The 26439-nt window shown below is 41.5% G+C and overlaps 1 protein-coding gene across 1 annotated transcript in view; it reads left to right on the forward strand.

The window, feature by feature from the left end:
* LOC132140726 (astrotactin-2-like) overlaps window positions 1–26439 on the forward strand; it is a 534505-nt gene that overhangs the window by 466762 nt on the left and 41304 nt on the right. The window contains exons 18-19 of the mRNA XM_059549640.1: window positions 6329–6462; window positions 6958–7106. Of these exons, the coding sequence (XP_059405623.1) occupies window positions 6329–6462; window positions 6958–7106 (283 nt within the window). The remainder of the gene's footprint in view (window positions 1–6328; window positions 6463–6957; window positions 7107–26439) is intronic.

A 26439-nucleotide genomic window follows, 5' to 3' on the forward strand; every position in this document is an offset into this window, starting at 1 on the left:
CTTCTAGAGAGAACCGAGGTTACGTTAGTAACCGAGTACGTTCTCTTACGAGAGTTCTCTCGTACTGCGTCTTAGCTAAGACGCTACGGGAACCCCATGTAAAACGCCGTGCGCGCAGGGATCACACACCAATAAACCTGAAGCAACGCCCAGGATTTACAGTGCACAATCACCCGAGGGACTCACAGAGAGCCCAGGACAGGAGAGGGGGGGAAAGCCTTCCGTCCCATATCTAGCAGCACCCGTAGATGCGGCAATACAATCATCACACAGTCGAGGCAAGGCCTGACCAATGTGGCAATGCGGGTCTTACGTAATACTGCCCATATAACAGTCGTTAGCGCATAACACTCACAAACTCAGAATTCCCATCAGGGCCCTGATTCGGCTATACCGACAGCAGCCTTGCTTGCAAGGCGGGAACCTCCAGGTTATAAAACCTGATAAATGTAGACGGGGAGGCCCAACCTGCCGCCATACAAATATCCTGCAAGGAGATCCCAGTAGACCACGCGCACGATGAGGCGACGCCTCTTGTGGAGTGTGCTCTGACGCCCAGTGGGCACTGAAGGCCCTTGGAAGCGTAAGCTAACGCTATGGCGTCAACTATCCATCTGGATAGAGTCTGTCTCGAAACAGCGATTCCCTTGGAACGTCCACTGAACGAGACAAACAGCTGCTCAGTCTGTCGAAAAACAGCGGAGCGAGACACATAAGCTCTTAAAACCCTAACAGGGCAAAGAAGACTCGAGTCTCCATCCTCTCCTGACACCGACAGGGCAGACAGGGCAATAACCTGAGCCCGAAACGGCGTGTTGAGGGACTTTGGCACATAACCGTGCCTAGGTTTGAGTATGACCCTAGAGTCATTAGGCCCAAACTCCAAGCACGACTGGCTCACCGAGAGCGCGTGCAGGTCACCCACACACTTCACTGAAGCGAGAGCCAACAAGAATACCGTCTTGAACGACAGATGCTGGAGGCTAATCGATTGGATAGGCTCAAAGGGGGGACCCTTCATGGTCTCCAAAACCGTCGTGAGGTCCCATACAGGGGGACTGACGGAGGTCTGGGAGGATTCAGCCTCCTAGCTCCTCTAAGGAAGTGGATGACCAAATCGTTCCTTCCTATTGACTGACCCAGCGCCATTTCAGAAAACGCTGCGATGGCCGCCACCTAAACTTTGAGCGTGGATGGGGCTCTGCCCTTATCCAACAGCTCTTGCAGGAAGGAGAGAACCTCCGTCACCTCACAACTAAGGGGTGAACATCCCCGAGCTGTACACCAGCTGGAGAACACCGACCACTTCGAGGCATAGAGCCGTCGCGTCGACGGAGCCCTAGCCTGAGTGATGGTATTTAGCACTCCCACTGAGAAATCAGCGGGTAACCGTTGAGCGCCCACACATGGAGGGACCACAACTCCGGTTGAGGGTGCCAAATCGAGACCCTGGCCTGCGATAGGAGGTCCCTCCTCCAAGGCACTGGCCACGGGGCGATATCAGCTAACCGCATCAAATCTGGGAACCATGGTTGGTTCTTCCAAAAAGGTGCTACAAGCAGTATGGAACATCTCGTTTCTCTCACCTGTTCTATCACCTGCGGAAGGAGGGAGACGGGAGGGAAAGCATAAAGTGGGCAGCACGGCCATCTCCGTGATAGCGCGCTTTCGTTCTTAGAAAAGTACGCGGGGCAGTGAGCGTTTTCGTGGGACGCGAAGAGGTCCACCTCCACCCTTCCAAATCTCTCCCACAACAGCCGGACTGTTTGCGGGTGTAGAGACCATTCGCCCGTGGGAATGTTGTTTCTGGACAGCCTGTCTGGACCCAGATTCTGTAGCCCAGGCACGTGCACTGCCCTCAGCGAGCGCAAGTTGCACTGAGCCCAAACCAGGAGGCGTTCCGTCAGCCTGTACAGGTTTCGGGACCCGAGACCGCCCTGGCGATTTATGTAGGACACCACAGACATGTTGTCCGAACGGACTAAGACGTGGTGGCCTTTGATTTGGGGACAAAAACGCGTCAGCACGTTCTCCACTGCCAGCATTTCCAGACAGTTGATATGTTGGAGCTTTTCCCGTTCTGACCACAGGCCAAAGGACGGTCTGCCCTCGAGCAGTGCTCCCCATCCCGACGTGGAGGCGTCCGTCGACACCATTTTCATTGTCGAGGAAGTCCCCAGGCTTCCACCTGATTGGTATGATTTGTCGATATCTGTCGATCTCTGTCCAGGTTTTCAGGGCTGTAATGCAGCCTTGATTGACCTTGAGACGCAGTCGACCAGATATCCATGCTCCGCGCGGTACCCGCGCTTTCAGCCAGAACTGCAGGGGGCGCATGCGGAGCAGGCCCGGCTGCAGAACCGGAGATGCTGAGGCCATGAGACCCAGCATCCTCTGACATTCTCTGACCGAAACAGTCACGCCGCAGCGGAGAGAACTCGCCGCGCGCCTCATGCTCAATGCGCGCTGTGGTGACAGCCGCGCCATCATGGAACGTGAGTCCAGAGCTAAACCCAAAAACAGTATCGTCTGACTGGGGTTCAGCAAACTCTTCGCCCAGTTGACACTGAGACCGAGTCTCTCAAGGTGATCGAGTTAAACGGCTCTGTGCTCCACGAGCTCCGCTCGTGATTGAGCCAGAATAACCAGTCGTCCAAATAGTTCAGCACTTGCATGCCTCTGAGTCTGAGAGGAGCGAGCACTGCGTCCATGCACCTCGTAAACGTACGAGGAGCTACGGACAAGCCGAACGGCAGGACTGTAAACTGGTATGCCTGGCCCTCGAAGGCGAATCTCAAATATCGCCTGTGATTTGACGCTATCTGTATTTGAAAATACGCGTCCTTCAGATCTATTGACATGAACCAGTCCCCTCTGCGAATATGCGCGAGGAGCTTCCTGGTCGTAAGCATTCTGAAACTGCGTTTCATCAATGCCCTGTTCAGCTTAGTCTTAGATCCAGTATGGGCCTGAGACCCCCGTCTCTCTTGGGCACCAGAAAATATCTGCTGTACAGCCCCCCCTCGCTTTGAGCTTGAGACACAGGCTCTATAGCCCCTTTGCTCAACAGTTTTGATATTTCGGCCCGAAGTAGGTGTGCTACTTCTGTTTTTACCGTGGTTTCGATGCGCGCTAAAAAGCGCGGAGGGCGTCGAGAAAACTGTAGCGAGTAGCCTCTCTTTATAATGCCTAGCACCCAATCCGAAACCCCTGTAAGCGCTGACCATGCATCCGAATGAATGGCTAAGGGCTGGATGCGAAGCGCGCTCTGTTGCCTGGGCAACGGCGGCGCTTCGGTGTGCTGCAACATGGGCGTCGCGCCTGTGGCATTTGAGGCGGGGAGCGCGCTGATCACAGCGGGCAGATCGCTCCTCCTCGACCCCGTCTCGGCGCTTAACCGATCGAGGGAGGGCTGAGCGGGTCCCATAGGACTCATGATGTCCGCGAGTAACTGTGGGCTGCAAATGTGCACATTTACTGCTTTTGACTCGCTGTCTGCCTGGGCAGATCGTACGCGCACGGGTTTCGTTTTTACAGAAACCACGCGCCGTGTGTGACATAGTGTTTGTGGGCACTGAGGAGTGGGCACGTTTACTATGTGGTGCGCACCAGCAGAGGGCGGGCAAAGGTGCGCTGCAATAGCCTGTTCCACCGGCGGAAGTGACAGGTAGCCTCTGTTCTTAGCATCGTCCAGTGTGGAGAATGCTGGTGAAACAGATGAACGAACTCTCGCCGAGAAAGGAGCGTTCCAAGCTTTCGCCACTTCTTCGTGAAGCTCAGGAAGAAAGGGGGCGTGCTTTGAGCTGGGAGAAAAACGCTCATCCGGGAGAAAGCTACCATCCAGCCGGTAACGAGAAGGGGGCGCTGGAGCAGACCACTCGAGGCCGAGGCTCGCCGCGGCCAGCGTGAGCACTCGCATCAGCTCCTTATCGATATCCGCCCGTCTGCTGGGCCTCTGAGCAGAAGGCGCGAAATCCACGGAGCTCGCCCAACCCTCACTGCCTGAAGCAAGCAGAGAGCACGTGTCCTCTTCCTCCGACGCGGCCCTGAGATCCACTTCCACCGATGACGCGGCGGCAAACAGCGGACGCTGACCATCGGGAAGCGATGCAGGGGAGGCCAGTGAAGCGGGGGGAACCGGCGAGCTCGGCAGAGCTGGAGGCGGTTCCGGTAGACGCTGCGAGCGGCGCTTTTTATGGCGCTGCGGCGCAGCGGATGATGCAGGCTTCGAGAAGAACGCCCGGCGAGTCCTCAGAGTCACCATAGGCATTAACTCGCAATGAGGGCAGCCGCCGTCAGCGAGCGCTGCATGGTCCTCACCCAGGCAGGAGACGCAGATGACGTGACGATCTCCTTCGCTGAGCGGGGCTCTGCACGAGCCGCACGAAGGCATCTTTAAAAAGACGCAGCTCTTTTATGAGTGTGCGTCACAGGTTGAACTCACACAAGGATATAAAAGGATATAGGCACCAGACAGCGCAGCAGGAACGGCAGTAGAAGGCGGGGAGGCCAGCAGCTTCAGAATGGCTCGTCCCGCTGATATGCCTCTCAGACGGCGCTTGCTTCCTCCGTGATCCAGCGATGCGTGAGCTTCGCTGAAGAGAATAAAAATCAGGTGAGTCAGCCTTTTCGAGCTCCTTTTATAGGGTGGGGCCACACCCGTTTCGGCGGGAAGTGGCGTGATGGGCGCGAAGCGTCCTAATTGGTCTGATATTGCATCAGCCTGTGCTCGATAGGCTGTGCACTTGCTGCAGAGCAGCCAATGAGCGAGCGAGCCGTCTCGCCTATGGCTGTGTACTGCTGCAAATGCGCTTTACAAAAATTCAAAATTAAGGATAATTTTTTGCTTCAGTATTTCGTGAAAAGAGACTTTTCCCGTAGCGTCTTAGCTAAGACGCAGTACGAGAGAACTCTCGTAAGAGAACCAAACTGCAGCAGATGTCAATCTGAATAATGAGCTTTCTGTATCAGTTTGTGCATCTATAATAATATTAATATTAATTATACATTGATCATTAATATTTGTTTATAGTGCATTAAAATGTTAAGAGAAGAAACTCTAACATTTCTAAATGTATTAGTATTCTGAAACCTTGTAGCCAATCAGAGGTTCCACTTTTGAAACTAATAATGAACTAAACTAATACAGCATTTATTAACCTTCATTACAGTTGGACTCTTATTGTGAAGTGTTCATATCTGAACAGTCATTCTTAAAGATGGCCATCTTTAAATAAGTAAGTATGTATATGTAATTAATTACATAAAAAAACACAAATATGTTTGTATTTAATCCCATTTTATTAATCAATGTTTTTACTGCTGACCTGTGATGATCCAATTCAACCATGCTAATAAGCAAAAATTACTGCATATAAACATAGCTTTTCTTTTATTTTCTTTTCTTTTCTTTTCTTTTCTTTTCTTTTCTTTTCTTATGACTGAAGAGAGGGACTTTCTTCTCCTGGACTTTCTTTTCTTGCATACTTTTCTTAATTCAGAATGGCAGCACAGCTGAAAGGTTTGTTTAAACTATGCCCTCTACAGTACAGGCGTGAATTTGCATTTCCTTCAGGATGAGGCTTATTCATTTCACAGTTATGAAAGGGCTTTTACATTTGCCCAAAACAGAACTTTTTATATCAAAAACAAAAAAGAAAGCTCAGATGAGAAAAGGAAACAAAAAAGTAACGTAATGCATTACCTTCCATAAAAAAGTAACGCTATTAGTAATGCCATTAGTTACTTTCTAAGAGAGTGACACAATATTGGAAAGCACTCAAGTAACTTTTAAGAAAACTTTCCACAATGCTGTTTTTTTTAAATAAAAAAATACAAAATATGGCCTACCCACACCAGGCGAGAAGCACAGCATTAGGACACACATTGGATGTGTCATATTCAATTCAAAGCAGTTAACCTAATCACCAAACAGGCAAAAGTTCACTTCAAATAGTCAACCTCTAGTTGGAAAAAAGCTTTAGAATGATTCACAACCTCTTGTCTCACTGTGTGCCATCCCTCGGCTGTGTCTCAGTTTCCCCCTCCTTCTCTGCCCCACACTCGTCTTATTATTGCCCCAGAGACAGAGTCTCTTGACTCACACGTGGGATGACCTTTTTTGGTACAGCTTCCAATTAAATCTTGACAGGTTCTTGTCTATACAAAGCGCCCTTAGCCTGCGTAACTTCACAGAGTTACACCACTTTTTGAGTGGAGGTGGCAGAGCGTGATGTTGGCAACTCCTGGTGACTCATCGAGTATGGCGGAAGGACGTTTGCTCGTAGAGATAATTGCATTTCTCTCACCTGTGCCATTTATTCTGCAGGCATTCAAAAGTGCCACGATGAGCTCATACTGGTGTGCGGGGAAGGGTGATGTCATCGAGAACTGGTGCCGCTGTGACCTGACAGCACTTGGCAAAGACGGGCTTCCCAACTGCAGCCCCCTGCGGCGGCCTGTGTAAGTTACCCTGAGGTGTCCTGAAAGCACCTTTATGCAATACGTGGTTCATGGCATCACTTTTGGGAAGAATGTTAAGGTTTTCCTAGACTTTGGTAAGACAAATGATGCCGCATTATCTTCACTGCCAAATTGTCTCATCAAGGCAATTGTTTGGTGACTCAGTATGTCCATTACGTTACATGCTGAGTCACATAATGAAAAAGGTACATAAAATCTGTACAAAAAAAAAAAAATTCTTAAAATGTAAGGCGGAACTAAACTACTGTTTGTAGTTTAGTACTGAACTTTTTTGATTTTGAAATGAGGGCTGAGAGCTTGTGCAAAATTTCCCAAGGTATCTTAGCAATGCTGGATACCATTTAAAATAGCTTTTGATTCAGAGACACATCTACGATGCCTTAAAATGTCCCCTGCTTAGGTAAATCAGTCGGTTTTGGCATTCTGTCAAATAGTACTAATATGCACATAATGTTGACTTTTTAATTTTCAAAGATTGAGACTGGCTCCACACCTGGAACCCTCCAGTACAATGGTGGCGCTGGAATGGATTGATGTTGAACCACTGATTGGCTACAAGGTTTCAGATTACATCATTCAACATAAGCGAGTCGAGGACCCGACAGAGGCGGAAATATACACTGGTAAGCTCAACTCACAGGCATATGAACAGTATTACAGGAACAGCACCTGTTTCACTCAACTGCAAATAAAATCTGTACAAAAACAGCCTCTTGAAATATATGGGGAACTTTACTACTGCTCAAAAGTTTGTAATATTTTTTTCAAATGGTTATTTTACCCAAAAATGTAAAATTCTGTTATTAATTACTCATCCTTATGTCATTAAAAACTAGACTTTTGTTTATCTTCAGAACACAAATTAAGATATTTTTGCTTAAAGCGGAGAGCTCTCTGTAGACAGCAATGAAACTGTGATGTTCCCATGTCCAGAAACATAGCAAGGACGTAGGTAAAATAGACCATGTGATATCAGGGTTCAACCGTAATTTTGCGAAGCTACGATTATATATTTTTTTGTGTGTGCAAAGAAAACAATAATAATTTATTCAACAAATCTTCTCCCCAAGTTACCATCTTCCACCATTTGATAAAAAATATCTTAATTTATGTTTGGAAGATGAATGAAGGTCTTACGGGTTTGGAAAGACATAAGGTAATTAATGACAGAATTTTTATTTTTGGGTGAACTAATCCTTTAAAGGGCCATGAATTGCCTCAGTTTTTTGTCATTTAATTTCATTTTATCATTCATTTATCATTCATCGTGTTAATTTATCAAGATTTTTACATCAAAAACATCATAATTAAGAAGTAATAGGCTTCTGTCCTGTTTTTAACCCCCTCATCAGAACGCTTCATTTGAATAGGCATGGTGGATTGTAGACTCTAAAGTAAACACCCTATTTGAAAGTCTACATCCTTTCCAGATGGACACTGTTGTGATTTAGGTTAAAACCATATAATACGTATATGTTTAACAGACAAAGCTATAGTGATCATGTAATAAAAACAGTTACTTACGACATTACTGTCAGATCTAATATAGTTGTCACAGCATTGTCTTTTTGTTTCAGTCTTTCAGAAAATCCTGTGTCAAATTTGGCCTTGTTTTAAATGAACAAAGGACGAATATCTTATTGATGTGCTCTGGATCTTCATTAACAATAAAGTTTATTCACTCTTTCCTAACACTGGGATCAGAAGGAAGGCAATGCAAATTTAGCAATGCACAGCATCTTGTTGTCTTCAGAACCATCTTTATGGTTTGGTTTCCCTGTAGATCTGTGTGTTTACCTCTCTCGTAAACACTACATGCATAAATCGGTGGGCTAGGTTAAACAGGCAGGTCTACGTTTGCACCCCAGATCCTTGTGTGGGCCCTGGGGAAACTCCTTTCAATAACAGCAGTTCACATTCCGAGCCATCTCAATCAGGGAGCAGACATCCTATCAAGACAGGGGCTGAGGCCCGGGGAATGGAGACTCCACCCAGATGTGGTGTGTCAGGTTTGGAGAATGTTTGGACTGATTTAGGTGGATCTGTTTGTGACTCGGGATACATCGCACTGTCCCCTCTGGTTCTCTCTGACTCATCTAGCTCCTCTCGTGGCCGAGGCTTCATCTGTATGCCTTCCCCCTGATTGCTCTGCTCCCAGGAGTTCTGGAGAGAATGCACCAGGATGGAGTCAGTCTTCTGCTTGTAGCCCCATTCTGGCTGGGTCAAGTATGGTTCTCTGACCTGATTTCCCTTCTTGACGGGTCTCCATGGAAGATTCCCATCAGGAGGGATCCCCTCTCACAGGTGGAGTTTATGTTTTTTCACCCCCGCCCAGAGCTGTTGAAGGTGTGGGTGTGGCCCCTGAGGGGGCACAACTCACAGCTTCCGGTCTCTCAACCAAAGTTGTTGAGACCATCTTCCAATTCAGAGCTCCCTCAATGAGGAAACTGTATGCCCTGAAGAGGAAGGCTTTCCCTTCCTGGTGTGAAGATTGCCAGCTTGACCCAGTTAACTGGCCAGTCAGTTCAGTGCTGTAGTTCTTTGCAGGCTCGATTCTCCACTGGGTTGACCCACTCCACTTTGAAGGTGTACGTGGTGGCTATAGTGGCTTACCATGCCCATCTTGGTGGTCAGTCTGTGGAAAGACAACCCCTGGTTACACTGGTGTGCTGAGGTTGAGGTTGAGGCCTCCAGTACGCGTTCATGTCCCCTTGGGACCTGGCCGTGTTCTTGGAGGCTTTGTGTAAACCTCCTTTTGAACTTATAGAGGTTTCAGATCGAGTTTTGGCACTTAAGACTGTTTTCTTATTAACCATCTCATCGCTGAAGAGAGTCGGAGATTTGCAGGCCCTGTTTGTGGCCCCCTCCTTTCTAGACTTTGCACCTGGTTTAGCCAAAGATTTTCTGTGCCCCAGGCCGGGGTACATCCCTAAGGTTCCCTCCTCTGTGCCACGGCCCCTAGTACTACAGGCCTTCTGTCCTCCTCCCTTGGAGGAGCTTGACCAGCATAAGCTTAACTGTATTTATCCAGTGCGAACAGAGCTCCACAGAGCTGTCATGTGGAGCAATTACTTGTTTGTTACGGTCCTTCCAAGAGGGGTCTGCCTGCTACTAAGCAAGCCCTCAGTCTGTGGATGGTTGATGCCATCTCGATGTCCTACGAGTCCTCTGGTCTCACCTCGCCCTTGGAGGTCAAGGCTCATTCCACCTGAAGCTTGGTGGCCTCCATGGCCTTCCTGCCAGGTGTGGCTATGCAGGATATTTGTAACATTGCAAGTTGGTCTGAGCCACTGATCTTAGTCAGGTTCTATGACCTCAATGTTCATACCACTACTGGTTCCTCCATCCTTTTGCTGTAGTAGTGCTAAAGTTCATACAATCTATGAAGGCACTTGAAAGTCTGGTGGCATGGGCATTCTCGTTTCCAAAGCGTCTCAAAGCAGTTCGAGTTCCTGAAGCGGAACACCTCAAGGTTATGTATGTAACCCTAGTTCCCTGCAAGAATGAGATCCTGCATCTTCCGCCTTACATCTGGCATCCCTGCGAGCACTTCACTCATTCTACCAGAAGCTGCCGTTGTTTCCACCGCATGTTCTTTTATAGCTTCCTGGTCACTACGTCACCCTGCCCGTCAATATATATATATATATATATATATATATATATATAATATAATATAAAAAAATAATAAGATTTCGAAAAAAAATATTTTATATATATAATTTTATATTTTTATAAATATATTATAAATGTTTGACCAATAGGGTATGCCATTGTATTTATGTGAATAATATATTTAATTTTCCAGCATTATTTGTTATTTTGCTCAACCTGAAAGACCATTGGCCATCGATGGAGGATTTATTTGTTTTTTCCTAATTTTCACTATTTCTTTTGGACCTTGTCCAGTCTTACAAGATTCTTCCAATAATTTAGATGTGAATGTACCATTTTTACGTCTGTGATCGACTTATAAATCCAATTTCCCAATGCTGGGAAACTGCAGTTCAGTCGGGCTCTATGATGATGTTATCCATGTAGCCTACGGTCAGAGTCTGAATACATAACTGATTGTCTTGTTGATCTGGTCAAATCTCATTAAGCTTCCATGGCACTACAATTTCAGTGTTACAGGAGCAGAGGCAGATAAAGATGAGGGCTGGGAGATGGGTTACCAACAGCCTGTGTGACTGGCAGTGACCTGCACCCGTCTGTCCGAGTCATGGCTTGTGAGTCAGAGTTTGGGTGACATGAATCTATTAAAAGAGAAGAAACAAATTGTTAAGGTTGAAACGGTGGGTTTAGTCAGCGCAACCAATCCATCCAGCAGAAGAAAGAGTGCTGATGAGTGAAACCATTAGATGAAGACGATTCTTGGCAGGGGGACAGATGGTTTGATGTCTTTGATTCTGATTGACAGACCTTTATCATTGCCGGCAGCCATATCAACCTGGAGCCCAAGACCGGATTCCCACTGAAGCTAAGCAGGGCTGAGCCTGGTCAGTACCTGAATGGGAGACCTCCTGAGAAAACTAGGTTGCTGCTGGAAGAGGTGCTAGTGAGGCCAGCAGGGGGTGCTCACCCTGTGGTCTGTGTGGGTCCTAGCTTCCCAGTGTAGTGATGGGGACACTATACTGTCAACAAGCACCGTCCTTCGGATGAGACGTTAAACCGAGGTCCTGACTCTCTGTGGTCATTAAAAATCCCAGGATGTCTTTCGAAAAGAGTAGAGGTGTGACCTCGGCAGCCTGGCTAAATTCGCCCATTGGCCTCTGACCATCATGGCCTCCTAACAATCCCCATATCTACTGAATGGCTTCATCACTCTGTCTCCTCTCCACCAGTAAGCTGGTGTGTGGTGGGCGTTCTGGCGCAATATGGCTGCCGTCGCATCATCCAAGTGGAGGCTGCACACTGGTGGTGGATGAGGAGATACCCCCTGACTATGTAAGCACTTTGAGTGCCTAGAAAAGCGCTATATAAATGTAATGAATTATTATTATTATTATTATTCATCAGTTACAGACACTGACTGCAGGATTACACCCTTCAGCATGTGTTGGTCATGACGCTGACTTTGCATGTAATTCAAGTTCGTGTTCCGAAGTGCAGTTTGAGTAATGCATTGTAAAATTTCAGTGTGAACCATGTGTTCAAACATTCAGCAAGTAACAAGGTGAGAGAAATTATTCTGTTCTCTAATGAAATAAGATAGGAAGGCATTGAATGAGAAATTTAAACCTTAAGCAACCAATTATGCAAATTATGTCATCAGCAGCATTTCACTTCCACAGCCCAGCAGACCACTGACCATAGAAAACCACTTTCACACAAAATTAACCAAACTCACCGCTATAAAAGCACCGCTCAAATAGCTCACGTGTAAAAGCCCCTAAGAAAACCCTGTGATGACAACATGCTTATTTTCTATTATGTGATTATCAGATGGTGACCATAAACAAAGTTGAAATACACGCTGACAGGGGCTATTTTCTCTGAGATTCAAACATCTTTTGGATCATGTATCACATTCTGTAAAATTTGAGACAAAATTACACTCTTTGTTTTACAATGAAGGGATCTACTGTTACGATATAAAATAAGAGGATTTGTGGAATAATGAGACATTTGAAAATTCTTCATGGAGGACATTTTGCAGTTTAAGACAATGCTTTGGAAAAGAAAAAGCAACAAGGACAAACTATTTAATATTTAATAGCTTCTTAATCCAAATTTCTGGTGTTTGGATAATGCAGTAATTTGCTGTCCATCTGAAATGATTTGTCATTTGCAATAATGTCAAAATTTATCTTTCAGCCTCTCACCTCCAACCATTGGATTCCATTATAATTCATATGTATTTATTGACTTGTTTCAGCTGATGCATCTGCATGAACCTTTGTTGTCCCCATTTTTTTACACATTGTCTTTCCATCTCAAAGAGTTTGTTACTTGCCATTCAGCCAGACAAGTTAGAGTTATTAAAATTATGTAAAGATTATTAGTGAGTGCAGTGCTATTAAGTTCAAAAGTAAAAGGTCTATATTAAAATTAATATTATTATGCATTATTATAATCATCATCATCATCATCATCATCATCATTATTATTATTATTATTATTATTAACAATAATAATAATAATAATAATAATAATAAACTTAATTAACAAATTAATTAATTAGTTAATTATGATATAATGCAAATAATGAATGGTCCTAAAATAAGGCAACACTTTTATTTGAGAGTCTCTTCACTAGTTGCTTATAAACATGCATATTACTAGAATATTAGCCATTTTTGGTAGTAATTAAGCATATATTAATGCCTTTTTCTACATGACCTTATTTTACGTCCCGAATCCTACCCAATATCTAAACTTAACAACTACCTTATTAACTATTAAAAAGCAGCAAATTTGAAATTTATTGAGGAAAAAGTCATAGTTAATAATAAATAAGAGTTCCCTATTCTAAAGTGTTACTAAAATAAATAAATTCAGCAGAAGTAAACTACTTGCTCAGCTACATGTGAACAAGTTACGTCATCTCCATTCTTATTATTTTTGCTCATGAGAACGTTTCCAGCTTTGCAAGCTTTAATAAAACTTGGGTTAATTCATGAAATCCAACTACATATTTGTACAGATTACATGGGCAGCTGTGACTGCTTATCACCTGGCCTGTTTACATGCGTTTCCCCTACTGTAACTACTATCCTTGCTTACACATACACAAAAAGTGTATATGTATCGTGCTGCATATATATATATATATGTACATGTGTGTTCCTGTGTTAAGTGGTAGAGCATTGCGTTAGCAGCGCAAGGTTGTGGGTTCGAATCCCAGGGAAAACATATTAGGTAAAAAATGTTAGCCTGAATGCACTGTAAGTCGCTTTGGATAAAGCGTCTGCTAAATGCATAAATGTGTATGTATATACATATTCATATGTATGTATATATAGATTCATGACTTTGGCCAAGTTCTGATCTGAAGTGAATCAGTACATGTCTGAATGCTTAGACCACAATATTTACATTTTGACACGAGGACTATACAGTTAAAAAGCGAAAACAAAAACAATCTTTCTTCCAAAATCCCCCTTTCTCTCTTTCTGGCTCCTTAGATGAACTCATGTTGTGATAAAAAAAAAAAAAAATCACAACCAACTATTGTGTTCACCTTAGGCAGTTGACTCTCTGCCCACAAATATGTTTTACATTTACTCATTAAACTAAATGAAATGTTTAGCTTTGTGCTGACCAGTGCTGGGAAGCCAGAATGTTCTTGTCTTGCCATCTATAAACAACTTTATTACATGCTGTTTGCCTCACAATTTTGTTCACATAAAATCAGATTCTCGGCAACAATGTGTCACCATGCGTTACCATTAGCTTAACATCCTAAGCCTGGCTGACACATATTCGCACAGCAGGATGAGGAAGGTTTTACATGTTCAACATTGCGAGCCAATTCTAATGGGTTCAGACAAGACCTAAGCTTGCTTTCTGTACTTTTACTGTGTCCACTTTAAAAAAAATATTTTCTTTTTTTTGCGTTGGAAAAAAGAAGGATTTAGGAGGGACATAACTTTACCTTTATATTATAAACAGTATGTTTTTTTTTTTCATGATCCTTTCATTTTCTGGCACCAGAGTTGTGTGGTAAATTGTTTTGATGGCTCTTTTTATTTGGCTGTTGCAGAAGAACTCTATTTCTAGTGTTTATTGATGTGCTTTTTGGAGTTGCAAGTAATGCAAATAAAACTCAGTGCCCTAAAACTCAAAATAAATCCATCATGGACACAAAATTAACTGTTTAGTACATAATTAAGGGGAAAGCAAGTTATAGTGCAATTATAACAGATTGACATAAATAATAATAATAATAAACGAATAAAAGGACATTTTCCAGGATGAAGGAAGTTTTGTATACATGTGGCAAAATATCAGCTCAAATACAAGGACACATTATTCAAAAAAGTGTATCATCAAAAAAAAAATTAGCAGGTCTTACTTGAGAATTTTGATCAATAGTTTCCTGTAATAAAACATCACTTGGGTCATATAATTAAATAAAGTGGCCAAGCATGTTCCTAATTTTACATAAATCCACCATTGTCATGAATAGATTGTAGGTGTAGAAATTCAAATATAGGGTTAGGAAACATGCTGAAACCTTATCTAGTTGATTTGACGAGTCATCTAACAGGAAAGGCTGGATGAAGTAGAGTTTTTTGTATTGTGAACATGTTGGTTGGAATGCTATTGCCTTTTTGATGACGAAAGCATTGAATAATTGCCACATAGAGAGAATGTTACAAACCTCTAGATGGCATCCGTTTGCTGATGCACGACTCACTGGCACAGTCAAGGACTTGAGTAGTGCTGGAGGAACCAAGTGAGATGTTTCATGGATTTTGCTATCTGTTTGCTCTGACCTTGTCAATTTTAATGGAGATTGCATGAAGCCAAACCATAGTCCCTTTTCAAGATCACATTTTGGAAATGGAACCAACATAAAAGGAATTGCCCTGCTGTGCAGCTAACATTTGGCTCTCTCTCATCTGATTCCTTCATTTCCTGCCACATTTGTCCATTTGATTTAGGGCCAACTTCTTTAAAAGTTTCCAGAAGCATTTGTACATGATGGACGACAACCGAAAAAAGAGCATATACAGACATATGACGTAATGCATTTGCTGCTCGTTTCTAACATTTCATTGCTTAGCAGTTACTCTGTTTGCAGATGTGTTTGGCTTAAGGCTTAGAATCTCAGACTTCTCTTTGTAGACTGTGGTATCTTGGCAATCTGAGCAGAATGAGACATTGTTGAGACCTCTTCTGAAACTATCCATTTGCTCTATATTTAATTGTAGTGCTGTCTAGGGGAAATGACTGAGATATCAGGAAGATCTAATTTCTGGATCGTTTATGATGATGACTGTTCAGAAAATTGGTTACTGTAATGAATTCAGGTCATGTGAGCCTCAATTGTAGGCAGAATACTATAATAGCTTACATTTTTTAGTGGCTGTTCTTGTGGCTGTTCTTTGTTGGGCGATCATTTCGCATTTAATTACATTTTTTGACATAAATATGTGCTTTAAGTACTAATAAACAACAACTATACTAGTAATATGAATGCTAAGCAAATAGCTAATCGCGAGAATTGGTCCCTAAACTAAAGTATTTACAACAGCTAAAAGCATCGCTTTATAAAGGATGCTAAGAAGATTCAGCATATGTGAGGCGCGCATGATGAATACTGACACAGGACATAACATTTTTGCATTTCTTTTGAAAATGTCAATGCTTAATGATTGCTATTTTATAGCTCATAAGACTTTCTTCAAATCTTTGTTATTTCTTTCTTAAGATCACTTAAAGATGATCTTTAAATACAGTAAAGAGCTATAAAATGATGCATGCATAGCATAACAACTTGGATTATGGGAGAAATGTTTGTGTTCATAGTGAGATTCTTGGACTTTTGAGTGCAGACATTTTTATCTTGGCAAATTTGAGCACAATATGAAGCAATGTTATGATCTCTTATGAAATTATAAATGAGACATGTGAGATTGCTTAATCAAAAGCCTTCATTTGCTGTCTATTTAATCTCTTTGCTGTTTAGAAGAGACAGCTGAGATAGCAGGGAGATCTAATTTCTGAATCTCTTATGATAATGATTGTTAATTGTTATCCCTTTGGGTGATGCAGTTAATCCAATGAAATCAGGTTAAGTGGTTGCTCTTTCATTAGCATGATTCCTTAGAAAACAACAGAGATCAGTGATTTGTGATTCAAATTCATCTGTGATTCATTTTGGCATAATGATTGACAATTCTGAGCACAATATGAGACATTGTTGAGATCTCTTATGAAACTATAAAGGAGACGTGAGCAAAAGTCTGCATTTGCTCTCTACTTAATCTCATTGCTGTCTAAGAGAATGGTTTGAGAGACATCAGAGAGATCTCATTCCTGAACAATCAATGGTTAGACAATCATATGTTGTCAAAAGAAGCTCATATTTTCAGGCAGGATTCTATAATGTCTCACTTTTTAGTGGCAGCTTTTGCAGTTATTCTTTTGGTGATTAGTGTCACATTTGCCACCAACTCCAATGCTTTACATCAGCTGCAATTCCAAAGTTTCATGCATAATGACATAATGCACTTGTCTCATATAGACTGTGCTGCAGCCAGATTTCGCAGTCGCAAGACCACACATGTTGGTCTGAGTTTCTTAATTTGGGTGAGCTGGTCTTCCTGTTCAACCAGCAGCCTGGAAGAACCACGCTTCTTCCAAATCCGCTAATTAACGACGAGAAGGGTGTCAGAGTGTGAGTATCTCTTACTGTTCCTCGCCACGGACACATAATGGGATTCTGCAGGATGGGTGGGGGGAAATGCGGAGGGAACCAGCCGCCACATGCCAATGATGTCATCTCACAGCTCCGCTGTCAGACGGCTCGCTGTAGGACATTCGATCTTTGATTCTCATCTCCATTTCAGCCTCCTGTCACAGCAGGTTTCTTATCGGGAATCCGTCACTGTCCGACACCTCCTTCTCCCCGTCTCCCTCACCAAGGGTCGAGCCTTCATTCCGCAGAGGGCTATCCTTTTGTTTACATAACAATTCCGACGTCGCCTTTGAGCTGAGTGTCATCCCAGAATGCCAATGCTAGTTGATAAGCCAGCTTGTCTGAAGCGAGATTCAATTAAAAGGAGATAAAAGGGTGTCCTTCAGGATGAGTGGAGATAACGAATTGGAGAGCCTCAGCTGACTTGCTTTGTTTGCTTAATTAAGGATGACCTCATCGCTAAAAATGGCTCCCGCTTCCCCTGGCGTCACGAGCAGAGCCATCAGCAGATTGGAGAACAGGCAGCAAGCCAAGTCTGACTTCTTTATTCAACACACACGTTTGTCCGCACATACTCGCAAAACTCTTGTGGTAATGGAAAGGTGAGGCTGAATGCATTTTGATGCGGTTTCATAAGGCACAGATAACTGACATGTCACATAAACATTCAGTCCTATTCAATTCTCAAAAATATTTTTATTGTCATTTCGCCTGTTAGACCAAAAATGTATGATGTCATATATGGTCTTTTACAGTTGGTTGTCAAATGAAGTCAGTGGGCCTCATTTACGAAATGAACGTACAACAGAAAATTGGTTGTTTCAGCTTGGAATTGATCAATATGGACGTGAGCGGTGGCTACGATCAAATTTCATGTCTGGTCTCAGCTCGCGTACGCAAGCTGTGCAATTAGTATAGACTACGCTGATTTTTGTGACACTCTTAATGCATTTTATTTATTTTCTTTATATCTTTATTTGATTTAATCAATCTGATCATGTTGGCACCTCATGCACACACAAACAACATTAGTTCTAGCACTGCTTGAAATTTCAGCTACATTCATCATCAAACGAAAATGCAGTCAAGCAAATTTACACTGTTTATTTTAAAAGGTCCGCTGTGAAATCAGTGTGCATTGCCCAAACAAACATTTTTATGTATGTGAAGGAGTTTACGTGGATATTCTGAAGTATAAAGCCATGTTATGCTACATATTAAATAATAGTTTAACAAGTTATATATTCTTATTTTTTTAATAGTTAATTATATATATATATTAAATAGCTTCTTTTTTTGTCATTCTTGTTCTGTAATATTGTTAAATGTTAACGATTTGTTGTGGACTGAAAGGAACCAAATATAGTCTAAATAATGTTTATGTTTGTAATGGTTTCCTGATATTTACCGGTATTTAATATACATAAAATAAAAATAAAAATACGTAATTGTTTGCAGTTACAAGGTTAACGGGTGTTTTTGGAGTAATATAAATTTTTCTTTCATGAGATTATTTCCTCTTTTTGACTGGGTTTTGTTTCTCCTTGTCGTAAAAAGGATTGTTTCTAGGGGTGTGATATTCAAATAAAGATTGTTTTCAGCCGCCACATTTATCAACGATCATTATAATAAGATTGGCAGCATTCGAATGTTTCATGAATCACATGTGAACTCTGTCGTAAGTTAATTTGTGTGCACTGATCTGTGCTCGTTGATTAATAAATGAGGCCCACTGTGTTCGGTACTTGAGTTCAGGAGAGCTGGTGCCACAATCATATGATGACTGATCATGTGGTGGCCAATTAGATCTGGCATTTAGCTCTAAAAGTGCAAGGTTTCTAAAGGTCAAGCCACTTAAGCCACTTAACTACATGGAATTTTCTCTCATTATCCAGTTAAAGAACGCTATTTGGTAGAGGAGCTTCCCAAAGTGTGGGCCTCAGGAATTGCAGGAGGGCATGGCCTAGGTTAAATTATTCAAATTACATTGATGCCTGGTTTGATTGTTTTTTTCACTTGTGGATTTAGAGGACAAAATAAAATATATATGTGGGTGATTCTATAATTGGAGATACATTTTGCATTTCAATTTAAAAAAAAAAAAAAAGGTTGTCATACAGAACCATTGTTTAAGAATTACCTTGAAAACACTTTAAAGTTTATATATTCAGTGCTATACAAATACAGATAGTTTATTATTTTCTCTATTTTATCAAAATATCACCTGTTCATAGTTTTTCTCGTCAATTCTGTTACGGACGAACAACCAAATATATAGAAGTAACAGTACATCAAAAAATTATAAATCTTTTTAGTTTCATTTGTCATGTAGTCCTTTTATTCAGGCCTTTAAAACAGATATTAAATGTCATATTTATACAACTTCAAAATTAGATTCACCCCCAGGCAATAGTGGATTATCCAAAGGGTGCACTTGTTTTTTTATCAAATTACTTGAACATTACAGGGTAGAGATAAAACTATAACATATATCTTACTCTTGCACAATATAAAAATAACAATATTAAGTAGTTTGATATTTCAATGTATTATCTCATTAATATTCAAGTTGAAAGACTAAAAACAGAATTGACACATCTGGCAACAGAATTGACGGGGGTAACAGAATTGACCCAAACCAACCAGAACATGCCTATAACAAGAAAATAACTGCTGAGTTATTGAGAAATACTCGACCAGATCCCTTACGAAAATTAACCATGGTTTTACTACAAATAAAACCAAAAAACCATGGTTACTATAGTTTAACCATGGTAACCACAAATTAACCATGGTTTTGCTATATTAACCGTAGTTTAACCATGGTATTTGTAGTAAATCTGTGGTTATACAAATGGTAGTCAACATGCCAAAAAACCATGGGTTACTACAGTTTTACTATAATAAAATCATGGTTATTTTTCGTAAGGGATATCCCTCTGGATCTCTACATGCCGTGTCGCAACCTTGGTCGGAGGTGGAATTAATCTGAGGATGTCCTCATGTGGGTACCAATGAACATCTTCATGACCAGGCCAAAAGAATCTATTTTTTCCTATTTGGTGCATGCACTTGACCCTCACATGAGTCTCATTGACCTCCAGGATGGTACCAGGATAGATATTATGGTCATGTGAGGACACACCATTGTCCAACCACATCCTGGCTCTCCCAGTGTATGTCTGTCTGTTGGTCTTCATCTCTCTCTTCAACAGCTCTCTCTTCTCCAACGGCTCTCTCTTCTCCAACGGCTCTCTCTTCTCCAACAACTCACTCTTGTCCAACTTTCTGCTTTCCATTTAATGTGAGAGGATCAGCAGGGAACTTGAATGTCTTTGTTTGGTGGCACTGGCACACCAACTTTTGCTGAGTGGAACAGGAGCAACTCACATCCCGGTAAATTAGCTGATATGGGAAGACCGTGACCCCTTGGTGGATTTTTATGGTGAAGGGTACGACAGGAAGTGACTTTGGCATCACCTCCATTGCGATAATGGCATGTTCTTCAATGTAGAACAGCTTCACTGGATGATGGTGCATCCACCAATGCTTGAAAAAGTTTTTGTGCATTTGGCACATCTTTCCCACTGTTAGCTAATGCGTCCGCTCTGCGTTTCTGTGTGTGTGTGTGTGTGGCTATAAACACCCATTATGCATTTTTGTGTCTGTTTGCATCATTGTGTGATTGTAACCAAGGCAGGGGCAGTGTGAAAACCAAGAGATGGATATTGGTCAATTCTGTTACCGTACCTTGGTAACAGAATTGACAATAACAGAGTTGACATTTTTAGCATTTTTTACTAATAGCACCACATGCTAGCATAAAGGCTAAGAGCACATGGCCTGATACTAAAGATGATTTTAAAAACTTTTAATACCTGATTTTGTTAATAGCTTTGAACTTTGCTTTCCCTATGAGATTGTTGAAACAGTTTTGACATGTTATATAAGAACTCTTGGTGCAAGTGCCTGTAAGATTACATGGCTTCAGAGAGAACAAAACACATACCTCCTAGTTCTTCAGAGTTTAATACCAAAAGGGAAGTGACATCATCTTGCGTTGCTTAGGATACTGATGCGACAGATAAGCATAATTTAAAGAGACAATAACATGTAGTAACAGAATTGACACAGGATTTGTGGATTGGTATTTTTCAACAATAAAAGTTACTTTTAAACAAATTAATTTAGCATCATTTGGAAACTGTCACCAATAATAATGTATAAACAAAAATAATTAAAACCCCAACCTGAAATTTGTAATTTAAAACATGTTTAATGCATATTTTACCCTTGTTTGAAAAAAGTACCACCCACTAAGGACAGTATGATATCATGACTTTCAACATCATGAAATAGCTTTTAAAATAAAATATTTTCTAGTTTTAAACTCTAACATTTTGTGACTCTTAAAAAGAATAAAAAAAAATAAAAATGTGTTTTTGGAGTAAAATTTTGGTAAAGCTATTAAAAATAAATGGCTTCGAACTTCAAATGTATCTCCAATTAAAGAATCACCCATATATATATATATATCTTAACCTACTTTAAGTATTATTAATTTAGTCATTTTTCACCATCATGTATGACTGCAATCTGTAGAAGTAATCTATAATAATTTCAACTAAAACAAATGTTTTATCATGTTTCATTTATTTGACAAATAATTTTGTATTGTTGTGTTAGGGGCATCACTTTTGAGGGGTCATGAATGAAGGGTGGGGGACTCTCCTGCTTGTCATGTGACACACAGCAGCTACAATACCATTGTATACAACATATAACAGGGGAGCAGTTGAGGGGTTCAGTGCCTTGCTCAAGGGTCTCACCTTGAGCTGGTTATTTACTCCCCCCACCGACAATTCCTGCAAGACCTGAGACTGGAACCTGCATCCTTTGGGTTTCAAGTCTGACTCTCTATCCGTTAGGCCACGAAAAAAAATGTAAATAAATTATATATATATATATATTTTATTATTATTATTATTATTATTATTCGACGTATTATTACGTGGATATTTACCTACAATCCATTGTAAGAAACAAAAGTTGCATAAGTCTTCTATCATCTCTCAAAGATAAATGAGTCTGTACTGCAGGTAAAGTTGTAATAAAATACGTAATATAATATATATATATATATATATATATATATATATATATATATATATATATATATATATATATATTTAATTACAAATACAATTAAATTAAAATTTGTCAAATATGGCTTTTTTCTTTTGGCTTTGGTACCCCAGTTCTGATAAAAGAAAAAGCTAAACATGAAACACCCCCAGCATCAACTTTGCAAAAAATCACATTTCTGATTGCATCACTTGCATAATGTATATCTCTTGAATATCCTGAACTTTCTACAAAGACAAAAAATGATTCTGATGCCATTTAGCACAGTGTATCTACATGGAAAGGGATTTTCTGTCATTATGGCCTTGAAGGCAAAATACAGAAACATGTTGAGCATTGAATCCGATCTCTGTCTTAAACTGACGTATATACAGTTCTTGGGGGGGGGGGGGTGTTGACTCATTTACTTGAAGAGAAGAGTCCCCCTATGTCAATGAAAGCAAAACAAAGTCTTATTTTGCATTGTTTTGTCCTGAATTGTCTAGCCTTGTTTTGTGTTGTTTTTTCCTGTCCTTTTGTTTTGTTGTTTTTTCTTGTTTTCATTTATGACTCTGAGGTAGCCTTTTCTTTGCAGGGTTATTCTCTTTTATTCTTAAGGATGAAGTAGGCCATCACATTTATTTTCAAGGTTTCTTCTTATTCCTCTTCAGGGAGGGTTTAATCAATTCTCTATCAAGCAAACTGGCTCAAATCTCATGGTTAGGGCCATTATACAGACTGTGTCTCTACTAATAAATTGAATAGACATAGTGATGTCAGATTAGCAAATGGCCCTTTAAAATGCAGAGCTATGATCTCTCTCTCTCTCTCTCTCTCTCTCTCTCTCTCTATCTCTCTCTCTCTCTCTCCCTCTATAACAGTCTCTTGGACATATAAAAAAAAAGCCTGCACTTTCTGACTTTGTCAGACACGTCTCTAATTAGCGGGTTGACTAATGGCCTCCAATTCTTTATTACCTTTTCAGAAATGTAGCTTATCAAACTGTTCATTTACAGTATGCAAACACATATATAATGGTAATAATGAAGAGAAAAGTGCTGTTAGACAATCATATCAACATGAAATCAGTATATTGTGGCTTAATGTGTAATACTCTTTATGAAGGTATTTACGAAGCTATATAATACACTTTATAAAGAGTATTACACAGTATTATAAAGAGTATTAGAATTTCTCAAATATTTACTTAGATTTACATTTAATTTGTTAAAATTGTTACCAAATGTCTAAACTTTAAATGGGTCATATGATGCGGTTTCAATTTTTCCTTCCTCTTTGAAGTGTTACAAGCTCTTGTTAAATAAAGAAGATCTGTAAAGTTGCAAAGACTAAAGTCTCAAATTGTAAGAGATATTCTTTATAAAAGTTCATATTCAACCACGCCTACCTAAAATGCCTCATTCTAACACGCCTTCGTCACGATGTGGGAAGATTTGCATATTGGGGAAGGATGAGGGTTTCTGAAGCAAGCTGCACTGCTACAGCAAGCTCTAGTCATATATTTAAATGATGAGTAGTGAGCTCATTGCAATACAGGAGAGAACCAATCAGCTGTGCCATGTGATAATGATGTCAGAATGAGTTAGATCTATCAGATTGCACCATAAGCGTTTCATGCCAGAACTCTGTATATCAAAAAATTACGAGACTGCAGCACTAGCAATTATTCAGATTTACATAAAAATACAGCCTTACACATAATATAGCTGTACAAACTCAGATTTTCATAGAAGATTTAGAGTTGAAAAAACCAAACAAATCCAACCTGATTTAGATCAGGTTCATCGGGCTCACAAAGCTCGATATAAACATTCTCTGTCAATGCAGAGTTTGATCCAGAGTTTTTGATTAACTTTGGAGCATGTGCACCTAAAGGAGGGAAATGTGCATTAAACAGCCAATCACATGGAACTTGGAGAGCATCGGCAGAGCATCAAGCATCTGTTGGATTCACTTTTCGCGAGAGTCAACACAGTTAAATTTTTTGCTGAAGATTAAGACATGTAGTTATTAAAAAATATATATAAATTGTAATGCAATTACAAGGCAGGCTACAGCAAAAGTTTAAGGCGGAGGAGTGAACTGAATATATTTATATATTGTTTCACACAGAACAAAAAACAAAACAAAACAGAAGTTTAGTCATTTTAAAAGTTGGATAAATTAACACACACACACACACACACACACACACACACACATAATCATTATACACACATAACAATTATATATATATATATATATATATATATATATATATATATATATATATATTGTCAGGGTTCGGGGCTAATCACCTGCCTTTTGGGGTTGTGAATGTGTGTTTGGATGGTTTGACTGCTCACTGCGTCTACCTGTTTGATCTGAGTTTTCCCCACCCTCCTTGTTTCTCCGTTGTTAACCTTAATTGTTTGCCACCTGTTCTCAATGCTCTTCTAATTTTTTCCCTTTATAATTCCCTGTGTTTCTCTGTCTGTTGCCAGACTGTTGTAACTCTTACCAATAGCTCGAGCTGGTCTGTGTACTCACCTTGTCTTGTCTTCAGGCTCCAGTGTCTTTTGCTGTTTTGCTCTGCCTCTTGTTCTCATGAATGCAGTACTCCTAGAAGATTCCAGCTCTCATTTCTCTGGGTCTCGGCTGTCGAACGAGCTAAACTGTGGAACGATACTCATCTGCCTTGTTTCATCTGCTTTCAATAAAGCTCAGTGTAAACTCTGTTGTGCAACTGAATCCAGCCCGTTTCTCCTGACAGAACAGTCTGGCCAATTATGGATTCAGCGGGATCTGATCCACTTCGCTCGGCTCTCATACAGCAGGGAGTTTGATTGGGTCAGCATGCCATCCAGCTCAACACCATTGCGCAGGATGTGGATGCTATTAGTGCCCGAGTCTTCGAACTCCTCACAAGGTTGGATAGCCTTCAGCGAGAGGTGACGAGCCACACTGATGTTGTCAAGTGTCCAGAGGTCACTCCTTTCATGTCCACAGATGTTGTCAAGTGTCCAGAGGTCACTCCTGTCATGTCCACAGATGTTGTCAAGTGTCCAGAGATCACTCCTGTCATGTCCACAGATGTTGTCAAGTGTCCAGAGATCACTCCTGTCATGTCCACAGATGTTGTCAAGTGTCCAGAGATCACTCTTGTCCTTTCCACAGATGTTGTCAAGTGTCCAGAGATCTCTCCTGTCTTGTCCACAGATGTTGTCAAGTGTCCAGAGATCTCTCCTGTCTTGTCCACAGATGTTGTCAAGTGTCCAGAGATCTCTCCTGTCTGGTCCACAGATGTTGTCATGTGTCCAGAGATCACTCCTGTCATGTCCACAGATGTTGTCAAGTGTCCAGAGATTCCTCCTGTCATATCCACAGATGTTGTCAAGTGTCCAGAGATTGCACCTTCAGAGGTTGCACCTACCTACTTTGTCTGTTTGGCCATAGAGATTGTTCCTGTCTTGTCAAGTTCTCAAGTGTTGTTCCTGCCGGTCACATCTGGGCCATGTAAAGTGTTCCTGCCTGTCCTGTCAGACCTACAGAGGTCATTCCTGCCAGTTGGGTCAAGGCCGTAGACTGTGTTCCTGCCTGTCAAGTTATGGTCATGTAAAATGTTCCTGTCGGTCCGGTTATATCCTGAGGTCGTCTTTGCCAGTTGAGTCATGGCCGTGGAGATGTGTTCCTGTTTGCCTTGTCAAGCCCGCGGAGGTTGTTCCTGCTAGAGGTTGTGACCACGAGATCATACCAGACCCAGCTGTCTGCTGCTTCTGACGAGTCCCTCGGAGGATGCTCCTGCTAGTTGTCAGCCATCTGAAGGGGCTATCCTGTCTGTTTTGTCCTGTCCTTAAAGGTTGTTTCTGTTTTTCTTGTCAAACCAATCAAGGTGGGCCCCTCTCTGGAGCGTCGGGTGACCCTCCTGGGAGAGGGGGTACTGTCAGGGGTCGGGGCTAATCACCTGCCTTTTGGGGTTGTGAATGTGTGTTTGGATGGTTTGACTGCTCACTGCGTCTACCTGTTTGATTTGAGTTTTCCCCGCCCTCCTTGTTTCTCCGTTGTTAACCTTAATTGTTCGCCACCTGTTCTCAATGCTCTTCTAATTTTTTCCCTTTATAATTCCCTGTGTTTCTCTGTCAGTTGCCAGACTGTTGTAACTCTACCAATAGCTCGAGCTGGTCTGTGTACTTACCTTGTCTTGCCTTCAGGCTCCAGTGTCTTTTGCTGTTTCGCTCTGCCTCTTGTTCTCATGAATGCAGTACTCCTAGAAGATTCCAGCTCTCATTTCTCTGGGTCTCAGCTGTCGAACGAGCTAAACTGTGGAACGATACTCCTCTGCCTTGTCTTATCTGCATTCAATAAAGCTCAGTGTAACCCGCAACTGAATCCAGCCCGTTTTTCCTGACATATATATATATTTAAATGCAAAGCTTAAAATGAATTACCACTTCATATGATAA

Source organism: Carassius carassius, chromosome 5, assembly GCF_963082965.1.
Source record: "Carassius carassius chromosome 5, fCarCar2.1, whole genome shotgun sequence".
NCBI classification, from domain to species: Eukaryota; Metazoa; Chordata; class Actinopteri; order Cypriniformes; family Cyprinidae; genus Carassius; species Carassius carassius.